This window comes from Heptranchias perlo, chromosome 4, assembly GCF_035084215.1.
Source record: "Heptranchias perlo isolate sHepPer1 chromosome 4, sHepPer1.hap1, whole genome shotgun sequence".
Classification (NCBI taxonomy): Eukaryota; Metazoa; Chordata; class Chondrichthyes; order Hexanchiformes; family Hexanchidae; genus Heptranchias; species Heptranchias perlo.
Genome location: NC_090328.1, coordinates 46,036,968 through 46,064,915, shown reverse-complemented (window position 1 = coordinate 46,064,915; position 27,948 = coordinate 46,036,968). Strand labels below are relative to the sequence as shown.

At 38.9% G+C, this 27,948-nt stretch overlaps 1 protein-coding gene across 3 annotated transcripts in view; it reads left to right on the top strand.

Annotated features, from left to right (window-relative positions):
* skic3 (SKI3 subunit of superkiller complex) overlaps positions 1 to 27,948 on the top strand; it is a 117,044-nt gene that overhangs the window by 269 nt on the left and 88,827 nt on the right. Inside the window, exons 1-13 of one of the 3 annotated variants that reach the window (XM_067982858.1) lie at positions 721 to 795; positions 2,956 to 3,049; positions 9,214 to 9,357; positions 13,253 to 13,344; positions 15,214 to 15,289; positions 17,275 to 17,415; positions 19,744 to 19,842; positions 20,552 to 20,660; positions 21,765 to 21,905; positions 23,394 to 23,495; positions 24,920 to 25,056; positions 25,707 to 25,790; positions 26,123 to 26,226. In XM_067982858.1, the coding sequence (XP_067838959.1) occupies positions 2,960 to 3,049; positions 9,214 to 9,357; positions 13,253 to 13,344; positions 15,214 to 15,289; positions 17,275 to 17,415; positions 19,744 to 19,842; positions 20,552 to 20,660; positions 21,765 to 21,905; positions 23,394 to 23,495; positions 24,920 to 25,056; positions 25,707 to 25,790; positions 26,123 to 26,226 (1,319 nt within the window). In that variant the 5' untranslated portion in view covers positions 721 to 795; positions 2,956 to 2,959. Of the gene's footprint in view, positions 1 to 720; positions 796 to 2,955; positions 3,050 to 9,213; positions 9,358 to 13,252; positions 13,345 to 15,213; positions 15,290 to 17,274; positions 17,416 to 19,743; positions 19,843 to 20,551; positions 20,661 to 21,764; positions 21,906 to 23,393; positions 23,496 to 24,919; positions 25,057 to 25,706; positions 25,791 to 26,122; positions 26,227 to 27,948 lie in introns of those variants that run through there. The other 2 variants (XM_067982857.1, XM_067982859.1) reach the window with 2 other exon arrangements.

The window sequence follows — 27,948 nt, the reverse complement described above, 5'->3', positions numbered from 1 at the left end:
AGGTTGCTCTGAGGTTTTCATTTAATATCACAGATCTTCTGTTTATATATTTATTAATTAATTCTGTTTTTGGAGGGACTAGGGAAGATGGTATTGTTCTTTTTAGCCCAGAGAAGGTTAAGGGAAGATTTAATGGAGGTGCTCAAAATTATGAGGGGATTTGATAGGGTAGATAGGAAGAAGGGTACATAGGAACATAAGAACGTAGGTATGGAGGACACATATTTAAGGTAATTGGTAGAAGAACCAGGGGGAAAGATGAGAAATTTGTTTATGTTGTGAGTTATGTACTGGAATGCACAACCTGAAAGGGTTGTGAAAGCAGATACGGTAGTAACTTTCAATAGGGAATTAGATATATACTTGAAAAAGAAAAAAAATGCTGGGCTATGGGGAAAGAGTGAGTCTAATTGGATAGTTCTTTCAAAGAGCTGGCACAGGCACGATGGGCCAAATGTTGTTGTCCTCCTCCTCTGCTGTATGATTGGGTGGCTGGCTCCTTGGTGGTGTGATGTGTGGTGTGTATTGTGTTATGCCTTTTCTAATTGATCCATAAAGATGGCACTGGGTTGTCCGAGTGTCATCAACAGAGAAACAAATTTGCACATGCCATTTTATTTTATGGAGGCACAAGTAATAAAAGAATTAAAATAAAGTCTGATTTATTTCCCTATACCCATTGACAGTTTATAAATTAGTCTCTTGTGACCCTTTGAAGGCCTTGGAGGTTGAAATACACTTCATAATATCGATTCACCCAGAGTAAGTTTGGAATGATTCCTCCAAAAGTCTGAGGTTAGTCAGACAAAATCTACCCTTTTTAAAGCTGTTTTAGCTGTCATTTATTAGGTTATTTTTATGCAACTATTTTTCATGTTTCTGATTAATGTTTATTAGATTTTTGATTATTGTGGATCAGGCTAATGGGTCTGTGATTGGCATTTATGTCTCTGTTACCCATCTTAAATAAGGGAACTAAATTTTCCTGCCTCCAATAAGTCAGAATTTTCCAGTGTTCATTGAGCCACCAACTCTCAAGTGCATCACAGATCTCTTCATATCTTGGAAGTACTCTGAGGTATAGTTAATTTGCCCAAGGCTTCCACCCACTTCTGGCATCCTGGAACCCCTGCTTCACTGATGTCAAAATACCAGCTTAAACAGAACTTGATGGTACAAATAAAAAGGGGAAAGAAAACTGCAAATGCAGAAAATTGAAACAAAAATAGAAAATGCTGTAAATGTGCAGATAATCAGTGAGCATTTGTAAAAGGGAAAGATGAGTTAGTTTTGGATGTGACCTTTCATCAGAATTGAAAGATAAACAAAGGTCCCCCAAAGCATTTCAGTCAACAAACTTCTTGAAATGAAATCACTTGTGTAGGTGTATACACCAGCTAATTTCCACACAGCATGATCCCACAAACAGTAAATGAGATGACTGGCCAATCAATCTGTTTTTGCTGGTGTTGGTTGAAGGAGAAATGTTGTCAAAGGACAGGCAGAAAATCCTGCTTTGCTTTGAGCCATGCATGGGATCTTTTATGCTCATTTGGGCCTCGGTTTAACATCTTATCTGAAAGATAGTACTTCTCGCAATGCAGCACTCTCTCAGTACTACACTGAAGTATTGGCTTAGTTTATGTGATGAAATCCCAGACGGGGAGGGTAGAGCAACTCGACATCTTGGCTTTAGACTCCCCTGTGAGAATTGTGTTCTGACTAAATATCTTTCATAATATACTCTGTTCATCCTGGTTTAAAACCTCCCAAAAAGTAGTCAATTAACACTAATTATCTCTTGTTCATTCTCCTGTTCAACTTCATAGAGGTCTATTTTGAGTTTCAGCTTTTTCATTGACTACTTTTTCACTGTTGCAGTATTTGAAGGAATTTATGGTGATACATTTTGTATCTGTTACGATGTCCCTTTCCAAATTTCTCTTGGCGCTCCCACTCTCTTGACCTACTTCTGTATAATCCTGCATTTGGCCTAATGATTATTTACACTCTTCCTACAAGCTTTGTTTTTAAAAAAGGTCAGAATCTCACTTAATTTTTCTGATGATTCATTGCAGAGCATTTTATGTTTATTTGCATTTGTTTAGATGTCTACGCTCCCCCAGTTCTTGCCACCGTTAGCGGCTTTGCGTTCAGCTGCCTAGGCCCTAAGCTCAGGAATTCCCTCCCTAAACCTCTCCGCCTCTCCTCCTTTAAGACATTCCTTAAAACCTATCTCTTTGACCAAGCTTTTGGTCACCTGTGCTAATATCTCCTTTTGTGGCTCGGTGTCAAATATTGTTTGATCGCTTCTGTGAATCAACTTGGGATGTTTTACTACATTAAAGATGCTATATAAATGCAAGTTGTTGTTGCACTTAGATATGTATTTGCCTTTATGTCCCATTTAATGTTTTTGAGGGATATCCATTTAGTGTAAGGATGTCTACTTATTCTTGAGGTTCCACCCCCCCCCCCCAAAAAAAAATCTCAGACCACGTAATGTTGAGGTTTGTTCACATAATTGTGTACTATGATTTGGTTCCATGCCTGTGCTCTTTCCCCAAGTCAGATTGAAAGTTATTTTATAATAGGCACTATTTTCTAGCTACTTCTACTCCCTGAGCAGTACCTTGCCCACTCAAGAACCAAGTCCAGAAAAGACCCACCTCTTCTAGATTCCTTGCTATATTGAGTCAGAAAGCAATCAGCACTCTCTCAATACTACACTGAAGTATGTTGATGAGTTCAGAGTCTTTACCACTTTGGCATTCCAGTTTTCACTGGTTGAAGTATCTTTTTTCCTCCCATCCCACCAGTATGATCATTTTCTTGCTCACCCCCCCCCCACCCCCCTCCAAACAAAATAGTCATATAGTTATTCAATCCTAAAATTGAAGTGTTGTAAAACCTATATGATTTGTTGTGCTTTAATTCCTGTTTCCTCTTTTACAGGGAAATGTCCAGTAAAGAGGTTAAGGCCGCATTAAAAAATGCAAGAGAAGCTATTAGAAATAAAGAATATAAAGAGGCACTGAAACATTGCAAGGTACTGTGAGATTTTTTTGTATGGCATGATTAATTTCTAGTTTAATATTGCTTGTGTATGGCATTTTAGCATTTGCAATTGCACGAATATCTAAATGCTAAGGTAGTTACATTATTCTAATAATATGCTTTTGTAAAATGAATGCATCCTTCTCAAGATTGCATCTAAAATACCGTGATTTGTACGTTATGTTTATAATAAATCAGATGATATGGTGTTCTGTAATGTCAGGAGCATTATACATATAATGCACAATATAATTTATTACAAAGGTGCAATTGTGAGACTAGACCTACCCTTTTAAGACTACAAAATTTAATTGCTATAATTAAGAGATCCTGGTGTCAATTAGAGGTTGATTGCTGTCATTGAAGGAAGTTTGTAGATTGGCAAAAGCTTGTAAGTTTCTGGTTCCAGGTCAGAAGAAACCAACATGAAATTAATGCCTTTTTCTTAAATAACTTTTGATGGTTTGAAATGTGGCACCTGAAGTCTGACATTGTATAGCGTGCACTTCCTGTAAGTGTCACGTTTCCTGTAACAATTTTCCTGTCCCACTTTGGCCATTCAGGAACGAAGTTAGGAAACACTTCTTCATGCAAAGGTAGAAGTGTGGAACTCTGTCTCAAAAATCAGTAGATGCTAACTCAATTAATAACTTTAAATCTGAGATTGATAATTTTTGCTAGGCAAGGATATTAAAGGATATAGAGCCAAGGCGGAGCCAAGATGGAGTTAGGATACAGATCAGCCATGATCTCATTGAATGGCGGAACAGGCCCGAGAGGTTGAATGGCCTACACCTGTTCCTATTTTCCTATAAATTAGTAATCCTGACAATATATTTTGCATTACAATGCATTACACTTGTATTGTTATAAAGCAGTATGTCCACTGACTCATATAACTGATGCCATGGGATATCTGCTATATAATATATTAAAAGTCTTAAACTTTATCACTAGCTTTCACATCCTCAGATAGTGCTCTCAAAGTTATTCCAAGTCCAACTCACCATCCATTCACGGCTGAGACTATCCCACCTAGTTGCCAATTTGCACGTTACTTTTTCTATATTCAAGCTAGGCCCTCAATATTCATTCCTTAATTAGGAACTACTTTTTAAAATATCTTTCACTTTCAGCAATTTAGCTTGGTTTTCCAATTTTTCTATACCTTTGCAGCAGCGATAACAGCCTCAGATGCCTACTCCTACTTTCATTAGAAACTGCAATTTTCCATAATATTTAACTACTGCCCCAATACAGCACAGACACAATCGGACTTACACCATTCCCCATAATCACAGGTCTTGAGGAGGATGATGGGCTTGTGGTTCATTTCTTGTGAAGGCTGCAGTGAGGTTGAGGATGGATAGTATACCACGGTCACAGAGAGTGTTGTTTGTGACTTTGGTTAGGACTGCTTAACACACCACTACGCCCATATTACCTCTATTACCCATATTGCTTGTCTCCCTTTAGACCACCACTTGTCTCCCTTTAGACCACAGCCCATTTCAATCCTTTACCACTGCTATTTCACATTCAATTTTTAAAATATATTTACTTCCAAAATGTATTGCTATAACCTCACCATCTCCCAATCTTAACTTTGCACCTTCCTGTTTTCCACCCCACATTTTACATGTCCTTGGTCCTCACTTGCTTATTATTACTCCTTCATTGAATTCCCCATTTTTAAAAATCTATTTAGTCCAGCATCATTGTGAAAACAGTAGTGAGAGCAAAATCTGCTAGGATTGTAACTCCTGATTACTATCCAGCAACTCTTGCTGAAAGTTGGTTGGGGCCAGATGAGAGGATTAAGGTCAACTGTGATATAATGCTTTGTCACTATCTAAGCTCTTGTGATAAATGGCTACCTAACTGAGGCACCACAAGACAACTATTTTTGGAATTGAATCTCAGAGCGCAGCTGCCTTTAGTAGATGATGTAAGGAAAACAAATTGCAGTGAAAATAAGTTTTTAATTTTTATGAGGCAATTTCTTCCATTTTCCCCTGAAAGCAGTAAGCTGTATTGAGGTATGACTGCCTGCAGCCCTCTGATACTTCCTCTTTAGTACCATTCTTCATGAGTGAATTCTTATGACAGGTTTTTCAACAATGAATGGCATTAGAGACACAATGATCCTCCTTACGATTCAGGCTTCTCAAGGTACTTTTTCTAGTGTACAGCAGGAAAGCCCACTTTGAGGCTTTCTATGAACTAAAGCAAGACCTTGCGTGGAAGTAATCTGGGATTGTGTGCCCGTGGGGAACTATAATCCCATTTATTGGGCCGGAATTTGTCGTGAACGGCAAGCGATCCACACTCGCCGCTTCTTACATACTAACTTATCCATATTGTATCTGCGGTCTTTATTGTGGGAACTTCCTCTAATGGGAACCAGAAAACAGTCCAATGTTAACTCCCGTAAACCTAGGACCTATGTGGGCGACGAGAGGATGTCTCTCTCCCATAAACCAATTACATTGCTGCATCCTTGACAAGCCGCGAAGAATCAAAACCATGAAGTGCAAGCTACAACGAATCAAAACCAGGAGGTGAAAACTGGAACAGTAAAACCAAATGTAGAAATAGTTAGAGAAAGCAAAATAAAGAGAGGGTAAGAAATATTGAATTAAAAGACAGAGAAAAAAGAGACAAAGAAAAAGTAAAAAAAATGTTTTAAATGCCCAACAACTATTAAAATTGCAATGAACGAGACTACACATTTTAAAATTTAATTTTCAGTACCAGAGAGGTTGTTTGGCAGTCGTTAATACTTACCATGCTGTTAAAACTTAGTTTAGACCTAAAAAAAAAACTCAGCGTACCTGTTTTGTGGTGAGATTAGTTTGTTTCCAACTGGGCAGGAGAGTAAGTTGGCGCTGGTCCATTGATTGCAGCCGGCAAGGTTCCTTTAACACAAAGCTTTCAGATCACCAGCAAACCAGGAAGAGCAAATTCCGGATTTCCGTGTTTGATTGCGCATGTGCAGTCGCCGGAACTTGCTCTTCGATTGCACCATTAATAACAGCGAGCATTATTAGGCTCATCGTTATTTTTAAAGCAATTTCCGGCCCATTGTTTTCCAGATTCCATGTAGGATCTCCAATACATGCCCCATCACTTCAGAAAATGATTCATGTCAATCACACAGGACACTTCAACAGACCAGACTACCAAACAGGTTTATTCATGTGTAGTCAGTCACAGAAATAAGCAGTAATAGTCAGGTGTTGAAGTCAATTCAGATAACTCAGCAGCTTTGAACCAGTTCATGAACTAGTTAAATACTGAGTTCCTTTTGGCTTTTTTGCAGCTCTTTCAAACAAATGATAGAACACTTTTCAGAAGGGGAATAGTTGCTGATCCCTATTAGTTAGTCTTTCTAAGAATTACATAGGCATTTTCTTCAGAGAACTGTGTTTTGCCTCCACCTCTTAAAACTAAGTCAAAGCTTGTATATCATGCTCATTCTTATATACCTAAAAAAACTCTTTGAAATACAGCCTTATCTCTGAAAAGTCAGTCTAGACACAGATGCTTTACTTGCAATGAACCGCAAGTTTCATAATACACACAAAGGAATGTCAGTGGCTACTGTGGTGTGTGACACGTGCTGTCTATACTAGGGCTATGTTAGATTATGTCTTCATTAATAGCCTGGTGACGCATGTTAACACTTGCGTGTATTTGACGACTGACTATTGTCCCAGACCATTACAGTATTAGATTTACTGGCTTCTTTATGACATACTTCATGAAAAGCCAAAACAATGGAAATTCAATTCCCAGCATTATGTTGTAGAAACCATTTTAAGGGTGGTATTTCTCTCAAAACAACATCTAGTTGCATCTTTTTGCACTTATTACATATAAAGAAATTTATAGGATGTGCAACACTGAGCTGGGGCTGGGATAGGAAATCGAGGGTCAGTGTATACAAATGCATGGTCAAAGAAGGTGGCCTTGCGTAGGATTTTGAAGGGAAGGAGGGTGGTGGCAAGGCAGAAATGCTGAGGGAGTGAGCTCCAGAGGGTTGGGATAAGGAGGTTGAAGCAATAGCTACCAATGGTAGAGCTTAGGAAATAGAGCACAAGAAATAGGCTAGTGTCAGAGGATCAGAGAATGAGCACAGGGACACATGGCTGGAAGAGATCAGAGATAGAAACAGAAGTAGGCCATTAAGCCCCTCGAGCCTGTTCCGCCATTCAATTTGGCCATGGCACATTTGTACCTCAATTCCATTTACCCATCTTTGTTCCTTATTCCTTGATACTCTTACCTAACAAAGATTTATCGATCTCAGTCTTGAAAATTCCAATTGATCCAGCATCCACAGCATTTTGAGGGACGGATTTCCACTACCCTTTATGTGAAAAAGTGTGTGCTGATTTCACTCCCAAATGGCCTAGCTGTAATTTTAAGATTATGCCCCCTATTTCCCCACCAGAGGAAATAGTTTCTCTGTATCTACTCTATCGAATCCCTTTGTAATTTTAATGACTTCCATTAGATCACCACTCAACCGTCTAAACACAAGAGAATACAAACCAAGTTTATGAAAGCTGTCCTTATAATTTAAGCCCCAGTATAATTCTGGTGAATCTGCGCAGCACCTGGTCTAAAGCCAGAATATCTTTCCTGAGGTTCGGTGCCCAAAACTGAACACAGTACTCCAGATGGGGTCTGACCAAGGCTCTGTACAACTGAAGCAATACTTCCTCACCTTTGTAATTCAAACCCCCTTGCGATAAAGGCCAACATTATTTTAGCCTTTTAGATTACTTTTTGTACCTGTGCACTAGCTTTTAGTGATCTGTGAATAGGGGCACCCAAATCCCTTTGCAGCTGAGGGAGGGATTTGAAGGTGAGGATGAGAATCTTAGTCAATCAGAAGCCAGTAGAATTTGGTGACAACGAGTGATTGGATTTTGGGCCTTGATCTGAATGAGCATTTGGGCTTTGGCATTCTGGGTGAATGGTATAAGCAGGGAGTCCAGCAAGAAAAGTGTTTGGAGGATTCCAGGTATGAGGTGATAAAAGATATGGATTTGGACAAAGTGAGGAGTGACAATGGCGGAGGTGAACAATGTTGCAGAGGTAAAAGAAAGTGGCCCTGGTGACATATGTCATGTGAGGGAGGAAGCCAAGCTCAGGGTTGAGAATTATATCAAAGTTTCACGTCTCTGGCCTGGGCCAAGGTGGCAGCTGGGGAGAGACATGAAGTTGAGGCCAAAGACACGTAGGTGTTTGCATGAGCTAAAGGAGCCGGCTTTGGTTTTGCCGATGTTAAGCTGGAGGAGGTTAAATAACTTATTTTAATTTTTAAAAGTGCAGTACAGAGAGGAAATATATAAGATGCAGACAAAACTGCTCTTTTTTGTAATAGTCAGCACACGTGTACTTTCCAGTAAAGTCGCTGAATAGCATTTTGACGAGGGACTGTGAAATGGTACTTGGGCGAATTATGGTTGCCCGATTGCTGGTCAGAATGGTTCATTTCTCCCTCAGGTGGTGCTTTTACCCATTAGAGGAGCTAATATTTCTTTCTTAATTTTCCTCATGTTTATTCTGATCACTTCTGAGAATGGAATACGTGTGCATTTGGATACCTATTATTGGCATCAGGTAGTTCTAGGTCAAGTGCTGCAAAATAAGGTTTGTCCACTCTGCCCCAACTCTGCCTTAACCTCTGCCTGAAAGGAGCACTGCCTACTGTGAATGGTTTTCATTTCACATACCATCCAACCTTATGGTCTCTGGATAAAATTGCCAATTTATACCATGAGCCCACACGCACTTTGAAATGAGTTGCGATCACTACATGTCACTTATGACTTTTAAAGTCAACAAGAGACTGACATCATACGCTTTATCTGATTAGTTTGGGCTGGATTTAAGGCCAGGCCCGAAAAGGGAAAGAACATTCACTCAAATTTCAGGTGGATAGCTGGATTATGTAACTTATTTTACTTTTGCTCCCATACTGAAGAACAAACAGCAAACTTTAAATTCACTTTTGTACTTCTATATCACCTATCTAAAGAATGTATACGTGTTTAAATAAAGAATAACAACCAGATCTCTAAGAGGGGCAGTATCTACCTACTCTGAACTGTTCTTGCTTACACTTTTATTCTAATTGTGCAGGCTGTGTTGAAACAAGACAAAAATAACTACAATGCTTGGGTTTTTATTGGAGTTGCTGCCGCAGAGTTGGAACAGCCTGACCAGGCGAAGACTGCATATAAAAAGGCTGCAGAACTTGATCCAGACCAGTTGCTGGCATGGCAGGTGATCAAATTGTGTTCTCACAAACAATCCTATTCTGTGAATGTAAAATTGTATCATACAATACTTGGGTTTTAATATTGCTGCACAATCCTGCTTCAATTGGGTTACATCTACACACAAAACTAAGACTTGCAACCATTGAGTTTACTAAAAATTACATGTGCTCTATTATCTGTCTCCAGTTACGTTAGTAGACACCCAGGTGTTAGTCAAGCTACCTGCAAGCTAATAGAGAAACAAAATGTATTTTTCCCATGCAATAGGTTCTGATACTAATCACATTTTCATCCAATACATGAGGGGAAACTTGTGGGCTTATTTTATGAGAAGGATATTGTATTGTAAAGACTGTTAAAGACTACGTACATCAGATCTCTTGTGGTGGTGTTCAAAGGCCTCTGTTACCTGTGACTATCGTCTTCTTGCTGATTGTGTGTATCCCCTATTTGTGTTTTTCTGTTCTTCTTGTCTTCTGCTTTTCTTTCCCTTTATCGATGTTTCTGTTCTTCTCGGTTTTTCTTTTCATTTCAGGTGTTAGGGGATGGGTGGCATGGCATAAAAAATTGCCAGTTCCCATTGTAGTGCTTGGAACTAACGAAGAAAAGTGGTGTGGGATAGAGCTGATTCGAGGCAGCAAGACTAGTGGATCATGGTTTGGACCATGGTTGGAAATGGGAAGCAGAAGAAAGAGTGATACAGGTTGGGGTTGGGACTTTGGCGGCTAGTGATAGCTGGCAGGTTGACCTTGAGGGAATGTATGGGAAGCAACTGCAAAGGCAGTGGTCGGAAGGAAGAACACTTCAAAAAAGAGGCAAGGGAGTGGGACTGGGTGGAAGTAGGCGAGGTTGAGTTAGAGCAACAGTGACCACAAGACCTTTCTATACCCTGTCGTTCACCCCCCGCCATGTCTTTGGTTCTCATCTTAACTGGCGTCCATCGTATCCATTGCTCCTTAGTAGTTAAAGGTAGTTCCTAGCATTAGTTTTGCCAATTTGTCTTTATGGCACTGTAAGTAGACAATAGCACGATAAGCACTTTAAAAACAAATTGCTTGTTCTAAGATTAGTGCTAGGAACTAGTAAAGAGAAAGCATCTTCCGATTGGGCCCAGTGTTGAGACCCTTCTGTTTTCTCAAAGATCTTATTAACAGCTGTCATTCAAAGTCAGTACCCAAGCTGGGAGCCTAGGCTTTGATCTGTGACTAGAGGACTTGTGAAAATCCTGAAACAAAGGGAACAGATCATAGTTTAACTAAAACAAATAGCTATTCATCAATATTTAATGAAGACAATTTCTGACAGTGGACTAAGATGCTTGTCATTGAATGCATTAGTTTTGTCCAATTGAATTTTCTATTGTCCCTAACCTTAACAATTACCATTTCTGAAGGATACTGTAGCTAGCTAATCTGGAACTGAATTGATGTGTTCTCCTTTGAAAATTTGTCGTCCTGATTTAACAAAAATTGAATCTAGTCAAAAATACATTTTTGTCAGTCTCTAAAACTAACTGATATGGCTCATTCTTTGAAAGCAACCAGTCAAAACCACTTTGTATAAAAGAAATGCTATTTTCACTATCTTTCAATTAAAAGCTCGGATTAACAATTTTCCTTTCACTAGAAGGCTGCCAGTTAACAACCAGCAAACTAATCAACCCTGCAAGAGGGGGAAATTCAGTGCCCTATGAATTTTCTATTTGTTCACCATTACACATCTAAAATGGTCTGCAACCTAAGCATCTAATAAAATAAATCATTCTGGGAAAAAAAAATCATCAAACCTATCCGTCATATCTTAGAAATCTCTCCAGCCAATTCTCAGTAAAGGAATAGGTGTTGGAGCATACCGATAGTTTGGGACATATACAGAAGATACCCACAAAGAGTGAGGAAAATAATTGGAGGCATATAGAGAGATACACGATGAGAGGTGTGCAACTGCTAGAGAGGCAAAAAGAGAGGAAAGCAGACAAATACAGTGAGTCATCCAGAATGAATTAGATAGCAGGACAAGATAAGAAACTATTGAGGAAGAGAATTTTTTTGTTTTTTCCTGTTCAGCAAAGCCTTGGGAGATCAACTTGTAGGGACTAATTCTGCTTAATATCTATATTACAAATTGCCTGCACATATCAATATCTCATTAAGGCTGATTTTTGCAGAAGGACACATACATCTAAAGTTTGAGAGGTAAGGATCCCAATACTTTCACATCAATCTGCATCCATTGATACCAAAATCCTGATTAAAAATTGTAATGTAAACTTTTGTATAGCAGAGGTTAGGCCATTTTACCAGTCTTATGCCTTCAATTACAGGGCCTGGAACTGAGCTTAAATTTAAAAGCTACAAGGAAAATGCTACTAATAATTTTAAAGGGGTTTAGTATGCTGATATACTCCATGTACATTATGTTCCAGCCAGTCCCAATCAAAGCCAAAGCACTTTCCCTAAAGAAAGAAAATCAAAATAGATTGTTGATCTGTCATTGACAGTTACAGAATGCACCAACATGATCTGAGAGTAAGTTGCTGACAGTTCTTTTAATTGAACATGGGTGCTTCACGTTGGAGCAGTCCTTTTGATTGATTGAGTAATATTTAAGGGTTAGAATTCAAAAATGCATGCCTGGAAAATACATTCAGTTAAAACATAAAAATTGAATACCTTTGTTCATAGAGCAGAGGAGCTATAAAGATCAACTTTTTAAAAAAACTAAGAGAAATTCAAATTCTATAAAACCAAAAAAAATGAGATTGCAAGTTGCAATATATAACATAGATACTGGATTACAATGGTGTGCAGAAAGTACACCGCTAAACGACATCAGGCCTATCATCTGAGTGCTGAGTTGTTTGAACTGGTGTATCTTCCATTTACCATCATATATCTTTACAAATGACGTGCACAGTGTGTTTTAATTTCTTACATTGTGACATCATAAAGTTCAGTTGAAATGACCTCATAGTATAATACATTTTATTTATATAGTACACAAGTCTGTGACTGTATATTATAGGGAAATCAGGTACCTGCTTACAATCTCATGTCTTTTATATTATCTTTTATAGTTACAATTTAGCACATTTTTTTGTATAATCTTTTTCAGCTATCCATAACCTTCACTAGTAAGAACATATACATAAAACTTAAATTTTGCCCCCGACTTGCTTCTTTCTACGTTATCTTGAGATGCATTGTTATCTTGGAATTTGTGAGTGCCTTCAACCAGAAATAGAGAGAATTTGCATGGGCGTGCAGCTATTCGTTGCCCCATATGTCATCCAGGTAGTACCATCCAAACTCACCTTCAACGCTTCATAAAGTCTCTTAGCAGTCTTTTATTTAATTCCTCAAAATATTTTCTAAAGACTTAGGATTTAAACACAAGGATGAGAATTTTAAGTTTGAGGGGTTGGGGGACTGGGAGCCAAAGTAGGATGGGGATGATTGGTGAGTGGGACTTGATGCAGGATAGGATACAGGCAGCAGAGTTTTGGATGAGCTGAGGTTTACAGAGGATGGAAGGTTGGCCAAGAGAACATTGACATAGTCAAGTCTGGAGATGGTAAAGGTATAGATGAAGGTTTCAGTGACACGTGGAGGGCTGGCAGTGTTTCAGAGATGGAAGTGAGTAATCTTTATGATGAAGAGGCTATGTGGTCATAAGATCAGTTCAGGGTCGAATAGGGCACCAATGTGGCGAACGGTCTGGTTGAGCCTGACACTTCAAACCTCCGCCCCCCCCCCCCCCCCCCCAACATTTTAAAAAAAAAGCCCTAATCGTTTTAAAGCAGTAAAAATGTGAGTAAACCTCTAAATTCTAATCATTTTTATTTGTGTATGCACTATGAGGAGGAATTAAAAGATAATAGAATTTTCTTTTCTTTTCAGGGGTTGCTAAATCTGTGTGAGAAGAATGATACATCTGATAACAAGCATGAGCTTTTGGGAATTTACCAAAAGCTAATGGAACTGTATGAAAGGTAGCCTGGTTGAATTTTTTGGACCTATGTTTTCAGTAGAGATCAGTATAGTTGTCTAGGTTGGCTTAAGAGCTATCTCTCTTTGCCTGTGCTTGCTCCTGCTCCTTTGCTCTTTTTTAGGAGCACAAAGGTTATGTATGAGCATAGAAATGTGGCAAAAAGGTTGAATTCAGATGGGTTTTTTTTCTTGTGGATCTGGTTTTACAGCTTTATCTGTGCACAGTTTATATTTGCTTCAACGTGATCTTTATTTTGCTCACAGCATTTTGTTGCTTTAATCTCAACCTATATTTTTTTAAAATGGTTTTCAGACACAGTTGTCCAATACATGAACACATTGAAGTGTGCACCATATATTTAAAGATTAGATATGTGACAGTAGAACCACAATCATGAGCTTGCTCATTATAGATAGATGCAGCCTGATCAATTACCAATCTTGGTTTATTAAATAGTTGACTTTTTAAACTTTTATTTAAACAATATATTTGAATTTACCATCTTGAAGCCTCTCTACATTTACTTTTTGCCATGGAATCAGCTGGCAAATCTGATTACTGGCCTGTTGCTCCTGATTTATTAATATTACTTGCCCCATTTATTTTGCAGAACTATTTCCAAAGGAAGCAATATAATTCAATTGCCAGTGTTTCAGATTCCCCTGTTTACCTTGTGGGGTGAATTCACAGACTAGCAGGAACATCTGCCATATGCATGTGCGGTTGTTCTAAAGTTACATTTGCAAATACCATTCTGGCTTCTGGACCTTCCCCCAAGACGGAAAGTTGTCCTGTATGGGTAGCCTGAACTCGCGGACTGCACAAGTAGGTTGAAATATCAGGCATTACTGGCCTTCTCTCAACATTAGGAATGGTCTGTGGCCAGAACGGGAAAGTCACAAACATGGCTTTGTGAACTGCACCTGAATGATCTTGGAATGTAAATGGGGTATTATATTACAAGTTTGTCTTCCGGGACAGTTCTGTAATAAATGCTCAGTTTACCGTACAAAGTTATCTCTGCCAACCAGAAGATACTCTGCTAGACAAATGATATAGTAGCAACGTGATCACGGGTGCTGAAATCTCTTCAGGTATAGTTTCAGCTTATGCCTCCAGAAGTAAAGTGATAGTGTAAGCAAATTGCTGCCACCCAAGTGTGTGGCATCAGATTCAACATTTCGATTCTGAACTTTCTGCCCACCTTTACAGCAGTGTGCTTTTGTTTTTGCTGGCATGAGATCGTCCCTCGTTACCTGGGAAGGTCTGTGGCCAGAATAATAAGTTGCAAAGATGACGTTGTAACAATTGTATATGTAGAAGATCTCACAATTGTACAATCAGTTTTTTACCTAGTCTGTCCCACAGTGCAAACTGGCTGAATTTACCCATGTGAACTGGCTTATGTTATGACCAATTCTTTCAATGTGTTACAGAAGGTTGGAAAACAATCATACTTATTGTAGCTCATGATGGCATGAAGTTTTCAATGTGGGGATGGGGAAACATTCACGCAGCTTACGTTCTTCTATGGCATGTGGGTGAGAAAATGATTCTGCCCTTGAAGCATGTTATGAGGAAAAAACAACGTGGACCTCCCTGTAATAGTTTCATTGCAAGAACTTGGTTAAATTTGACAGTATAGGAAGAGGATTTTTAAATTATACTATGGATTGTACATTAGTTGGAAACTGTATTTGATGGTGTTATGAGCTGAACGTTGTAGTCCATATTATAATTCCAATTTCCTTCTCTTTTCCACCCCCCCAACCAGATTCAAATGCTGGTGCAGTTTATTTTCATGTGCTCCATTGATTGATTATTTGTTTGCACAACATATAATTTTAAATATCTTTTTTCCATTTTGTAGTTCCGATAAGCAAAAATGGCATGAAGTCTGCCTAAAGTTAGTTGATCTCTATCATCAAGAAAAGAAATATCGAGAGGTGAGTACATTTAGAGGTCCAAGGATAGAAATAGTTTTAAGTGCATTTTCTACTTTGTTATGGAGCATCACTATTATAGTACATTGGGACGATCAGCATAAAATGCTTGCAGAAAATAGTGTTCCTCTCACATCCTCGCTTACTCACTATTGCTCTTGTGATTGGTTATTTGTTTTCAGGATGTTTGTGGCGCTGGTGAGGCCACGTTTATTGCCCATACCTAGTTCTCCTGAGAGGGTATTGTTAAGCCTTCTCCTTGAACTGCTGTAGTCTTTCTGGTGATAGTGCTTCCATGGTGGTGGTAGATAGGAAATTCCAGGATATTGATCCAATGACCATGGAGGAACTGCAATATATGACATAGTCAGGATAATGTGTGACTTGGAGGGGGACGTGGAGGTGATGGTATTCCCACAATGTTGCTACTCTTGTCCTTCTTAGTTGGAGAGGTCACAGGGGAGGGAGATGCTGTTGAAGTAAGTTTGGTGAATTGCCACAATGTGCCGGTGGTGGAGGGTGTGGATATTGAGTCCAGTAACAGAGGCCGACCGGGTGAACTGTTCTATCCCGGATGGTGTCAAGCTTCTTTAGTGTTATTATGACCATTTAGGCCAATGGTGAGTGCTCCATCACATCCCTGAATTACGCCTTGTAGACTATGGAGAGGCTTTGAGAGATCATGAGATAAGCACAGAACCCAGCATCAGCCCTGGTCTTATAGCCAAGGTGTTGATATGGCTAGTCCAATTAAGCTTCTGGTCAGCGGTGACCTCCAGATGTTGATGGAGGGGCACTCGGTGATGGTGATATCGCTGAAGGTTGGGGAGACAGCTGGGGTTTCTTTTGTTCAAAATGGTCATTATCACACAAAGGTATTAGGAATATTATGTGCCATTTATCTGCCCAAGCCTGGATCTTATCTAGGTCCTGCTGGCATAGGCTGCTTCATTATCGCAGGAGTTGTGAATGGAGATGAACATTGGAATAGTCCACCAATAGCCCACTTCTAACCTTATGGTGAAAGGAAAGACCATTGATGCAGTAGCTGAAGATAGTTGGGCTAAGGACACTTCCCTGAGGAACTCCTGCAGCGATATCCTGTGGGTGCAGTGACTGCCCTCCGACAACTACAGCCATCTTCCTTTGCTTCAGGTTTGAGTCTAGCCAATGGAAGTTTTCCTTTTGTCCCCATTGACCTCACTTTTGCTGAGACTCCTTGATGCCATATTCTTTTGAATGCTGTCTTGACGTCGAGGGCAGCTACTATTGCCTCCTTTTGTCTTTATCTAAGGCACATAAAGATAATTCAATTCCAGCTACCTACTTCCAATTGAGACAGGATTGGTTCTTAAAATGCTGTTACCACTGTCTACTGTTCATTAACTACAAAGTAAAGACTCTGTTATACTTTTTTATTTTCTGAGTGTAGAACTTCTGGAGAATTTAAAAATGAGTAGGCAATGGTCCAAGTTTACTTTGTTGTTAAAGTATTTTGGGAAACTGCATCTTTTCCAAGCAAGTTATAGTTTACTGTCGTCCTCTTCATAGGACATTACAGCACAGAAACATGCCATTAGGCCTATCAAGTCTGCTCCGGTGCTTTTCAATTTGAGCCATCTAGTCTAATCTCGCTCACTCTCCATGTGCTTCAAAATTTCTGTTTTTCATGCAGCCACCTAATTCCCTTTTAAAATAATTTTTGGACCTGTTTCAACAATTATTTGAGAAAGAGAATTCCACATTCTAAGCTCTAAAGAAATCATCTTCTAACCTCCCCATTAATTCTTTTTATGATTATCTTAAATTAGTGTAACCTTGTTACCATCTTCTTAACTGGTGCAAACAGTTACCAAATCATAACCATTCATAATCTTGCACATTTTTATCATCACCTCTTAATCTCAATGCTAGTGAAATAGCCCTAACTCCTCACGTCTCTCCTCTTAACGGTAATCCCCTCATCCCTGGTAACGTCTTTGTTGCAGGTTGCCAAAACATGGAGTCGATTGATACAGCTAAAACAACAAGATGGAGCTGGTAAAGAAGAATTGCATCAATTGTGGAAGAAGATGATCCAGTTACTTGTAGACAAAGTAGAGTGTCAGGATAATGAGACCCAACAACTGGTAAAGACACCTCATACGTGTTAATAAGTTTGTTATCAGTAATCATATTTAATGAATGTTCAAATGAATAATATACTGAGAGTTATAAGAAATAAATTAAAAATCTTGTATTCATTTTAATTTTCCTCCCAGGGGATAAAATATGAAAATTTTATCTTTTAAAAGAAAACTTAATTCAGTTGTTTTGTTGTACAGAATTGAAATTTGTGGTTACAGTTTATAAAATTGAAGCACCAACCATTTGGTACAGCAACTAAAACTAGGGTTGCGAACCCTTCCGGAATGGAGGATTGGTTTCCCGGATTGGAAACCCAGGAGAAAAGTACTTTACATTCCCTGTGCACTTTCACTTCCCGCAGGTCAGAGACGGGCCTGAACTATGGTCAGGGAACTCTCAGTAATAATTAGTTTTATTTATTGATTCCCTGCTCCAATGCAATTATCCCGAGCCCCAATCTTAAAAAGATCCGTTCTGCAATTCTGGGGCTTAATGGTGGTGTCCCTACCCAGCATGCAATGCGTGCTAGAATACGCCCTGTTATTTTAGAGGAAACTGGCGCGCAGTCGTAGAACGGGCTCTTCGTATGTCGGCTGTTGAATTTAGCAAGTTGTTTTTCTTCATTCAACAACACTCTGTTGACAGAAATAAGTAGTCAGTTGAAACCTTGCATACCAAAAATTCCACTGAATGCACTGAATATACTTTAATATAATGTCATAGGAAAATGTTACATTTCAAGAAAGACGATTTCACAATTGTAGAGGAGCGTTTAAATTTTACTCTTGGGAAAAGGAGACAAAGGTTTTCTTGAAGATACTACAAATGGCTTAAATGGCCAAATGAGCAGGCATTTAGGAAAGGTCAGTCTGTTGTTCTTAGTGCTGTGATATCTGAATGATAAAACTGACTCTTTTTCCTGAGCCCTCTTCTGATGCCACCCTGATTGACATTGTGAGAGGTAGCTGTGGGAGAGAAAACCCCCATCTTTGAAAGCGCTATTCTGTTGAAATTTGATTGGCAATTTACCAGGGTGTTTTCCTCTTTTAGAAATCGGGATGTTAATCTTGCCACTTTTTATTTTAATGATAACCAATATGAATGCTAAACTACTTCAGTTTCTCGTGGTGAGTTTGGTCTAGATGATAGGATTTCTTCAGCTATACCGGCAGAAATTTGGCCAATCGGTACTCGCCTGCAGTAATACTCATTTTGAACTTCTCGAGTGGCCACTTTAACCATAGCATTGAAATTGTACAGCTTGATTAACAACGCTGTTTCTCTGATTTTGAAAGAGTATTTACTCTCTTATGTAATCGACATTTGAGTTTTAAAATCAAACAAAAATTAAATTACAGTCCAAGATTTACAAATTGTATGCATCATCTACTTGTGTAGGTTGCATGGAAAACTGTGGGACAATAAGGCATTAACATTTGCAAATTGTGGGCAGATGTCGTGTGATTGGATGTTGTATGATTGCATGGCACGTGATTGGATCTCCAGGAATACATCGAACCAGAGTTGGCAACCCTAGCTAAACCTAATTTTTTTTTTGTCATTGTAATGAGTCAGAGGTAAAGCCTCTGTGACTTATTACAATGACAAAAAAATCAGTTTTACTTTAACCAGCAAACTCCATAAATTGTACAATTTAGAAAGATTATTTTCAGATGGGGTCCAAAGACCTGCTTCAGGAGGGTGAAAGTAAATCTGATTCTGATGTTATAACATAGTGTTTGAAAAGTAATTTTTTAGAATTAAAAACCCTAATCAGGAATTAAAGGATTTAATTTTTTTTAAAGTAACTAGTTATTGAAAAATATTTTTTGAGTTGTAAGTGCCCTTTCAGCCTCGGCTCAGTGGTAGTACTCCTGCCTCAGAGTCAGAATGCTGTTCTTGGGTTCAAGCCCCATTCCAGGACTTGAGCACATAATCTAGACCAACACTTCAGTGCAGTACTGAGGGAGTGTTGCACTGTTGGAGGTGCTATCTTTAGGATGAGACATTAAACCGAAGCCCTGAATGTCTTCTCACATGGATGTAAAAGATCCCATGGTACTTTTTGAAGAAGAGCAAGGGAGTTCTCCCAGTGCCCTGGCCAACATTTATCCCTCATTCAACACCACTAAAACAGATTATCAGGTTATTTATTTCATTGCTGTTTGTGGAACCTTGCTGTGTGAAATTAGGCTGCTGTGTTTGCCTACATTACAACAGTTCTTCATTAGCTGTGAAACACTTTAGGACATTGAGGTTGAGAAAGATGTTATATAAATGCAAGTTCTTTTTTTTGATAATGCATTGCTAATTCTCTTTTTTTTGTGTAGTTGATAACTGCTTTTGAAAATGTCCTTTCCTCCCTGGACAAGATTCCAAGTGATAACCATCAGAAGCTTTCTACTGACTATATTAAATTTCTATCAAAAGTAAGCTTGCTCATCACTAAAATCTTATCACTGAAAGAGAAAGTAGCAAAAGTAATTATGGTTTCTGCTGCACATTATAATACTCACACATAGATTTTCAAACTTGGGTCTGGAAATCTGAGAGGATTTATGATGCATCATGAAAATAGTGTCCTAAGAATTCATATTAGCATGTCATTTATTTTTGCTGTGTAATAGAAAATATGTTCAGCAGTGATGGTGTTTTCCTTTCGGAGCTGACACTGTCCTTTGGAAGTTAAGACAGTGTGTCTCTGAATGTCAGTATTCGCAGGTGATCCCTGGAAATGCCTCAATATTTGCAATGATCCCTTACACAAAAAAGTTTGATAAATACTGCACTGGTATATAGGAATTCAGTGGGATGTAAATAGTATTGTACTTGTAAGCATGCCTTTGCTATTTTTTTTATTCGTTCATGGGATGTGGCCGTCGCTGGCGAGGCCGGCATTTGTTGCCGACCCCTAATTGCCCTTGTGAAGGTGGTGGTGAGCCGTCTTCTTGAACTGCTGCAGTCCGTTATTATGCAAAAAATAATTAATTTCCAATTTTTTTAAGGTGCCAACATCAACTTAACTGAATACATTACTTAGAAAATGCTTTATTTTACTTTTATTAAAGTAGTATAACATCAAAGGCTCAGGTTTATGAAAGTAGAAGTATATATTTTTTTTAACTTCTTTTGTTTCAGCTGCGCCATGAAGAAGACAAGCTAAAACTAGCTTGTGAAGTTTTGATAGCCCAGTATCCTAATTCATCATCTTCACTAGAAGTACTCGGCATGCATTTTATCCAGACAGGTAGTTATTTTTATAGTTTCAAAGTATTAGAATTTTTTGTACAGGGATTTGGCTAAGATGTCTCTCCACAGCATAAAATTGCCCATACTTTGACACAAATTGCAAATCTCTCACAGAGAGAAAATAAGGATCGATAGTGTGAGAAGTGAAGAAATTCATACTGATACCGCAGGAGATACTCATAGAATCATAGAAATTTACAGCACAGAAGGAGGCCTGTGCCGACCGAAAAAGAGCCATCCAGCCTAATCCCACTTTCCAGTTCTTGGTCCGTACCCTTGTAGGCTGTGGCACTTCAAGTGCACATCCAAACACCTTTTATATGCGATGAGGGTTTCTGCCTTTACCATCCTTCCTGACAGTGAGTTCCAAACTCCTACCACCCTCTAGTTGAAAACATTTTTCCTCAGCTCTCCTCTACTTTAAATCTTGCCCCCTGGTTATTAACCCCTCTGTCTTGTGGTTGGGATTAAGGAGCATTATTGAGATAGAACAGAGAGAACTGGCAAATGCTAGATTAATCTGTGTGCATGGCGTTGACACACAGTGCAAAATGTGGGAGGGAGCACAATTCGCGAACACTGGCACTTCTCATCTTGATGATAGAAATGACATCTCCTCCATTCATAAAAGCTAAAATACTTTGGAAAGAGTAGGAATGCAAATTATTGATCCAGAACTGTTTCTTATAGGTTTTATCTTGAAAATAAATACAGGATACATTGTGTGGGTTACAGAAAAGTATTCCAGGTTAAGTTGTGCTGAAAAACTTCTAGATCAGCAAATTTTAACTGAATGGTGTCCAACACTTTGATTGTGTTTAGTGATGCATTGCTTTAATCAATTAGTACTTTTGCAGGTGTGTTATTTCTAAACATGCTAATGTGCAACACATATTTGTTTTTCAGTCCTAGTGTCCTCCACACACTTTAGGATCTTGCCATGGATACTGTTACTGGCAAACTTCTGTGTATAGAGGATGCCTTTATTTGAAGAATGAGAATGACACTACTAGGTGTAATCTTTCTATCCAATTTGCAGTGGTGATTAACCTGTGCATTACTGAAGGATTCTGTTAATACACCATCCTCTCGTTTTAAACAGAGTGCTTTAGTGAAGAGGCTATGCAGTGTTTCACAAGACTTAATAAAATGGACCCAACAAATGGGCCAGGCCTTATTGGACTTGGGATCAAAGCTATGCAGGAAAAGAGATATGAAGAAGCAGCAAAGAACCTTACTGAAGGTATTTATTTTTTAGAGGGGGCGACTCTTCTTGGGGAATTGTGCTTGTGTGATAAGAAGAAATCTTAGACAAATGTAATACATCATTTATAATGTCTCTCTGGTTCATCAATCCTCTAAAAATGTATCTGATCACTTTTTTCATGCTTTTTTTAAAATTAAGAATGGCTAATCAAGCAAAAGTTAATATCTGAATGTAGACTTTTGTGCTTACAATTGACCTGTAGATTGTGTTGACTATTAGGCTTCTGCATTGGTACATTTCCTTTTCACTCTGAGCCCTGGGTTTGTATCACTCCAGATTTATGAATGAATGTGGTCTACCAGCTGTAAGGGTTCTCCCTGAAATGAGTTTGACCAGTTTCAGCCCAGTTTCTAATGGATACTGGCTCTGAGCACAAAACTGTCTGAAGTCAGCACACAAACACTAAATTGGAAGGTTCATTTAGAGAGGGTGACTCGTGCGTGAAATGGAAAATGAAAATGGTTGGGGTTAAAGCAAGCTGTCAGTGCACAGTTCTCCATACTCTGCCCAATCTGGTTATGCCATATCTAATCTGCGAGTGCCTGGTGTAGGTACCCGGGACTGGGTGTCCCAAGTTTACTGTGTACAAGTTCCTTGATATATCTCGAGGGCATCTGGATCGCATGTATCAACTACCAATGTTACAAGCCTCCTTCTGACTGCATGGTTCAATTGCCCTGTCTGTAGTGGTGCAGTCAGAAAGTTTGCCTGCAGCATCAAGAGTTGAAAGCTGGCTCTGATGATCTGGGTTCCTTCCAGATAACTTGTAAGGTATATAAGTGGAAATGTATTTCGTTCTCTAGCGCTGACATAGTATGCTTTTAATGAGCAAGCGAGTTCACCTCAAATAAAATATAAAAGTCATAAAATGTATTTATAACAAATTGGAATGAATTTCAAATGTAGTTTGGGGTGTGGTGTGATTGGATATTCTAATGATCATTAATACAAATAACAATTTGAAACATTTTGCAATGTTGATTCTTAAGTAGCAATATTTTACAAATTAGAATAGAATGGAATGATAAAGAAAAGGTGTCATGCCTTGTGTACTCTTCAGAATCCCACAGCTCTGGGAGACAAAAACTCCATTTGGCAGACAGGTACATAAACCTACATAGACCATTCCTTTCCCCCACCCCAGAGTCTAGTGCCAAGTCCATTTCTGTACTTACTGTTCAATCAGATTTATTTTCTCTTTGCATGCTTCAGTTGAGTCATTATTCATTGTGTTAGGTGGCAGTCTATAATTGTATCTTTTGGCAATCTGCTTCAAAAAAAGTGAGGCTGTATAACTGTATTTTACTATGTATGGTTGCTGCTATGATCTACTTTGCATTCTGGTACATATATGCACTAGCCACTAAACAGATAAACATGATTGAAACTGGTGTTTTTTTCCCTTTTGCCTGTTGTTTGCTTTGCCTTATATGAGATCTGAGAGGACTGTTATTTGCATTACAGGGTTAAAACAGGAACGTTCAGCAGTTATAGCTTGGTTTTATCTAGCAGAGATCCAGCTCCGGATGCACAAGTATGAAGAAACAATTAGCTCTTGCAGGCAGGGTAGGACATTTTCTTCAGTTTGCCTAAAAAAATAAGCATATACTAATTGATCTCCCATAGTGGTGGATAAAATTGAACTTTTTTCCTCTTCCTGTAATTATCTGTTTGTCTCCAATGCTCAATTTTCTGTTTCCCTTTCAGGCTTTCTCTCATTGTCTGTATCTTTGTCTCAGACTTTTTCTCTTTTTTTCTCTCTAAGAAAAAGAGGCATATGTTCCCTTTCAAATATCTATTGTTATGATCCATTTAAAGTTGCTATGACTCTGTCTGTGTGGCAAATATGCACACATTTACAAATTTCACTTTTTGTTTGTTCTCGTTCCTTGATATTTTCCCTACCAGTCATGCTGGAAAGGGTGCCACCAACTGAGCTGTTGGTGGCACCCTTTCCAGCATGAGAACCAGTTTTTTTTTTTTGTTTTCACATGAGAAAGAAATCTCATGTGAAAACATGGGCTAAAGGCCTATTCTCAGCCTTGTTGCTGACAGAGGTAGATTTTCTGATCTGCCATTCCCCTCTTTCCCCCCCCCCCAAAATCACTTGTCAGGTACTGCCTGTTCTCTGGAAATGAACAACGTTGTTTCCTCATTGTGCCGTTTGCCATTTTATCCGAATATTTGAACAATTTCAAATGATCCCAACCAATAATAGTTTCTCTTCCTCTTGCCAAATTTCCTCTGTTTCCTTGAAAACTTCCCTCAGGAAAATAATTGAAACTAGATCTGAGTCATGATCATTGTTTCCATTGTTTCCCATGGTTTATTCTGCTTGCTCAAAGACACTCCTTCAATGTAAATTTAAAAACCTGTTAGATGATGAGAAGATAGAATTGATATGTCTGTTTTAAAATTTTTCGACTTGTATCTTTGTGTTTTTTTAAGTTGAGCTGTGTTTAAAGTTACAGGTTTGTTGGTACTGTTCAGTTTAAAAAAAAATATATTTATCACAATGTATTCTGTTGGAATTTTTGTGTTGCCCACTTGCGTTATTTTGATTCTTTGTTTCATACTTTAACCATAATCAAGAAGACAGCAAGTGACCTGGCACCACCAGAGCCACTAGACTGGCCTCTAGAAGCTGCATGAGAGTAACCGTCTGATTCATGTCCCCATTTCTTCACTCTCCAATCCTAAAAGGAATCTCTCCAATGTGCAAGTGGATGATACTGAGCAGTAATCCATGTTCTAAAATTGCTTGGTTCAACATATTGATGCGCCAAGGTGCTGCACTACCTGTGCGTACAGAGACAAATAAAATTCATAACACTCCTTGTGTTTGTGGTTGAAAATGATCTAATTAAGTTCCAGCTGTAAATTTGCTGATACAATATTAAAACTTTTATATATGTAGTCACTGGAGACAAATTAGGAGCTGAAATTCCCTTGAGTTTTCAGTTTGTGTTGGTTGTGATTAATGCCTATAGGTCTGAAATTGTTGGAAAGCAGTGTCCGTGATGGTAACATTCCGCAAAAAAACAAGTTGCTTCATTTGCAAGCAGAAGCTATGGTCAGATCTGGCGACCCAAATAATGCCGAGAAAGCCTTTGGCATCTTGGAACAGGTATGACATTCTTACAGATTAAAGTCCGACATTGTGTTTCTAATGTGAAGTCCTGATGCTTTTACTATTAATGTTAATATAAATTGCATCCAGAAGTTTTGTAGAAGATTACTGGCACGGTGGAAAGATCAGATTGCTTACCCAGTAGATCTCTTGAAGCAGAACTGGATTTTTGCAGCTTTTTTTATCGAAACAGGACTTGTACTTGAAATTTTAGGCTTTTCGGGAACTCTGTCTTAACCTTTCTGGTTTAATATATTAGTCTTTTCTAACTTCTGCTTAGCCATGAACACATGACTGGGTGACATGGCTGTGTGTGATCATAATGATGCTGAATCCTGGTCATCTGTGTTGTACTTCAAATTAAACAGCAGAATTTAGTATTCGACTAATAGGTTCCACTTATGTTCTATAATTCATTTGATTTACTGCTAATATTTTCTTACAGTTCACATACTTAAGGGAGGTTTTCTAATCACTTTGTGTTGATTCTTCTACTTCTTATGAACTCAGAAATAACTCTGTGAATTCTGTTTCTGCAAGCTGAGCAGGAATTACTTTGTCCAGAGTAGAAATTGAAATCTTACCGGTAGTTTAGAAAGCAATTTTCTGATCTTTGTGTAATACTGTGGATGTTGGTACCTTTCCAGCTTCCTAACACCAGTGAACCAGTAGTACTTGCTATGAAAGGCCAAGCTTATTTGAACAAGGGTCTGATAAAACAAGCATCTCAGGTTAGTGTGTGCTTTAAATTGCTTATTAAATGAAATGCAAATGCACATGATGTTAATGTTCTGACAGTTGTCAACATTATTTTCACTTCGCAAATGTAACTAACCTACTGTTTTGAATACTTGCATTTTATTTCTAGCAAATAGGGGAAAAAATAATTTTGATTTTAGTGCTACAATTCTAGTAAAGTGATTTATATTAAACTGCGATCTTAGGGTTTTTGCTGATGTTTCTTTCCATCAGCAACAATCTAATTATATTACACAGATATGTAGCAGAATTTTGAATCTTTGCTAAAAGATGATTTTTTTTTTTCCCTCCATATGCCTGATAGATTGCAACAGATCTTACAGGTTCTTATCCTAACCTGGCTGAGACGTGGGAACTCCAAGGCCTTATTAATTATACCCAAAAATATTATATGCGGGCAGAACAAAGGTAAGAAAGGTCATTTAGCTCTGAGCTCATCTTGTGCTTACGAACAAAAACTAAGGTACTTCCTTAACTTAATTAGGTATGATAAGTTTGATTTTAAAAAGAAACATTCTATGTAGTGAAGGTGTGAGTTGTAATTTATTTTATTTTAGAGAATTGACTATCTGAATTATGAAAATTCTTACTATTGCAAACCAGAAGCATTGACAGCATGAGATAGTTATGAAGCTTGCATTGCGAATGGCACATTTTTGTAAAGGAGCACCTCTGAATTGTAGTTTTCCTTCCTCCCCTACCCCCACCACTGCAGTTTGTCTCCCTTCTATAGGTGGTGACATGCTGATCTACAGGTGCTAGTAGCACACTGATACCTTGCTCAAATAGACATCTTTCCTTTGTGAATCTGGATAATTTATGTTGGCACGTGAGTGGTCTTACAACCAAGGCCAGTCCTGCTCTCACCTGACATCTACACATGGTTGCTGCCAAGTTTACTGTGTGAGAGTCAATAGTGCAGATCCTGACCAATTTGTTTTCCCCCATCCATGGTTTTAATCTGAGAATAAGCAGCTCAGTGCAGAGATCAAATCTGGGAACTTTCAGGTCTATGGTTCAGTACCACACCATTTTTCACTCATCCACCAGTTGATCTCCTGCAGTGTTGCACATTTGGAGTCAAGACCAAGTACAATATTCAGGTCAAGCAATTGAGTGGACGGAGGCATAATTGGAACTAAGCAGATGGGAGGGAGGGGGAAACTGGCAAGAGGACAGGGGGGAGAAAAGGCAGGGAAACTAGCTCAGCTGGAGGGAGTGGGTGAGGAGGAGTTCCTCTGCTGATGGACACACCCTTCCCAACCACCAAGATTTCATTGAGCATGCTGAAGCAGGAGCAGAAGATATATATGCAGGAATGAGGGCAGGGGACATTTGGCTCAGGGATGGGAAATTTTAAGGGATTGTATTGCCCAGGAAAGGGAAACGTACACTTGTCTTCAAAGTATGATCTGAAGGTAACCTGTTCCACTCATGGCAAGAATAAAGTACGGCCTAAAAAGATTATTTTGTTGGGGGAGGGGGTGGAGATGCTGGTGGTTGCCATGGAGACCGAAATCAGGTACAGCTAAGGGGTGGGATGTGAGGTTCACAGAAGAGCACCTGTGTGGTTAAGGACTAGCTAAAGTCTCACATTTGGAGGTGGGGGTGAGTGGGTAGAGGCCTGCACAGGTGAGGAGGAGAGGTGCCAGTGAGATTGCAGAGAAGGGCAGGCCAAGCACCCATAGCTTTTACAGATGCTGGGATCTCTTAGAAGGGATGCAGGCCTTGAGCAAGAGTAGAATCTGAGAGTAGACAGGGAGCTTGGAAGAAAACTGACCAAACTGGAGACTCCAAGTGACCTGTACGGTGGCAAAATTTTACAATATTGTTTTAAATTTACTGTCACATTTTTTCTATTATACACATTCTTTTGCCAACATCGCTGACACCACGAGACTCCGAACCTTAGCCTGCTGTATAGCCAAAGCCAACTCAAAATCTCAATGGGCCAGATTTTGCTGTGAGCACCTGCTGTCTGTCAGACTTGCACTTGCCCATATGAACTTTTGTATGGCAACTTCCTCTAAATTAGACAGCCAAAAAGAACGGCACCCTCTGCAGGGCATCTGGGACCTGTGTGAACAGGACAAGCAACTGTCTATCCCCATAACCAATCAGATTGAAGCA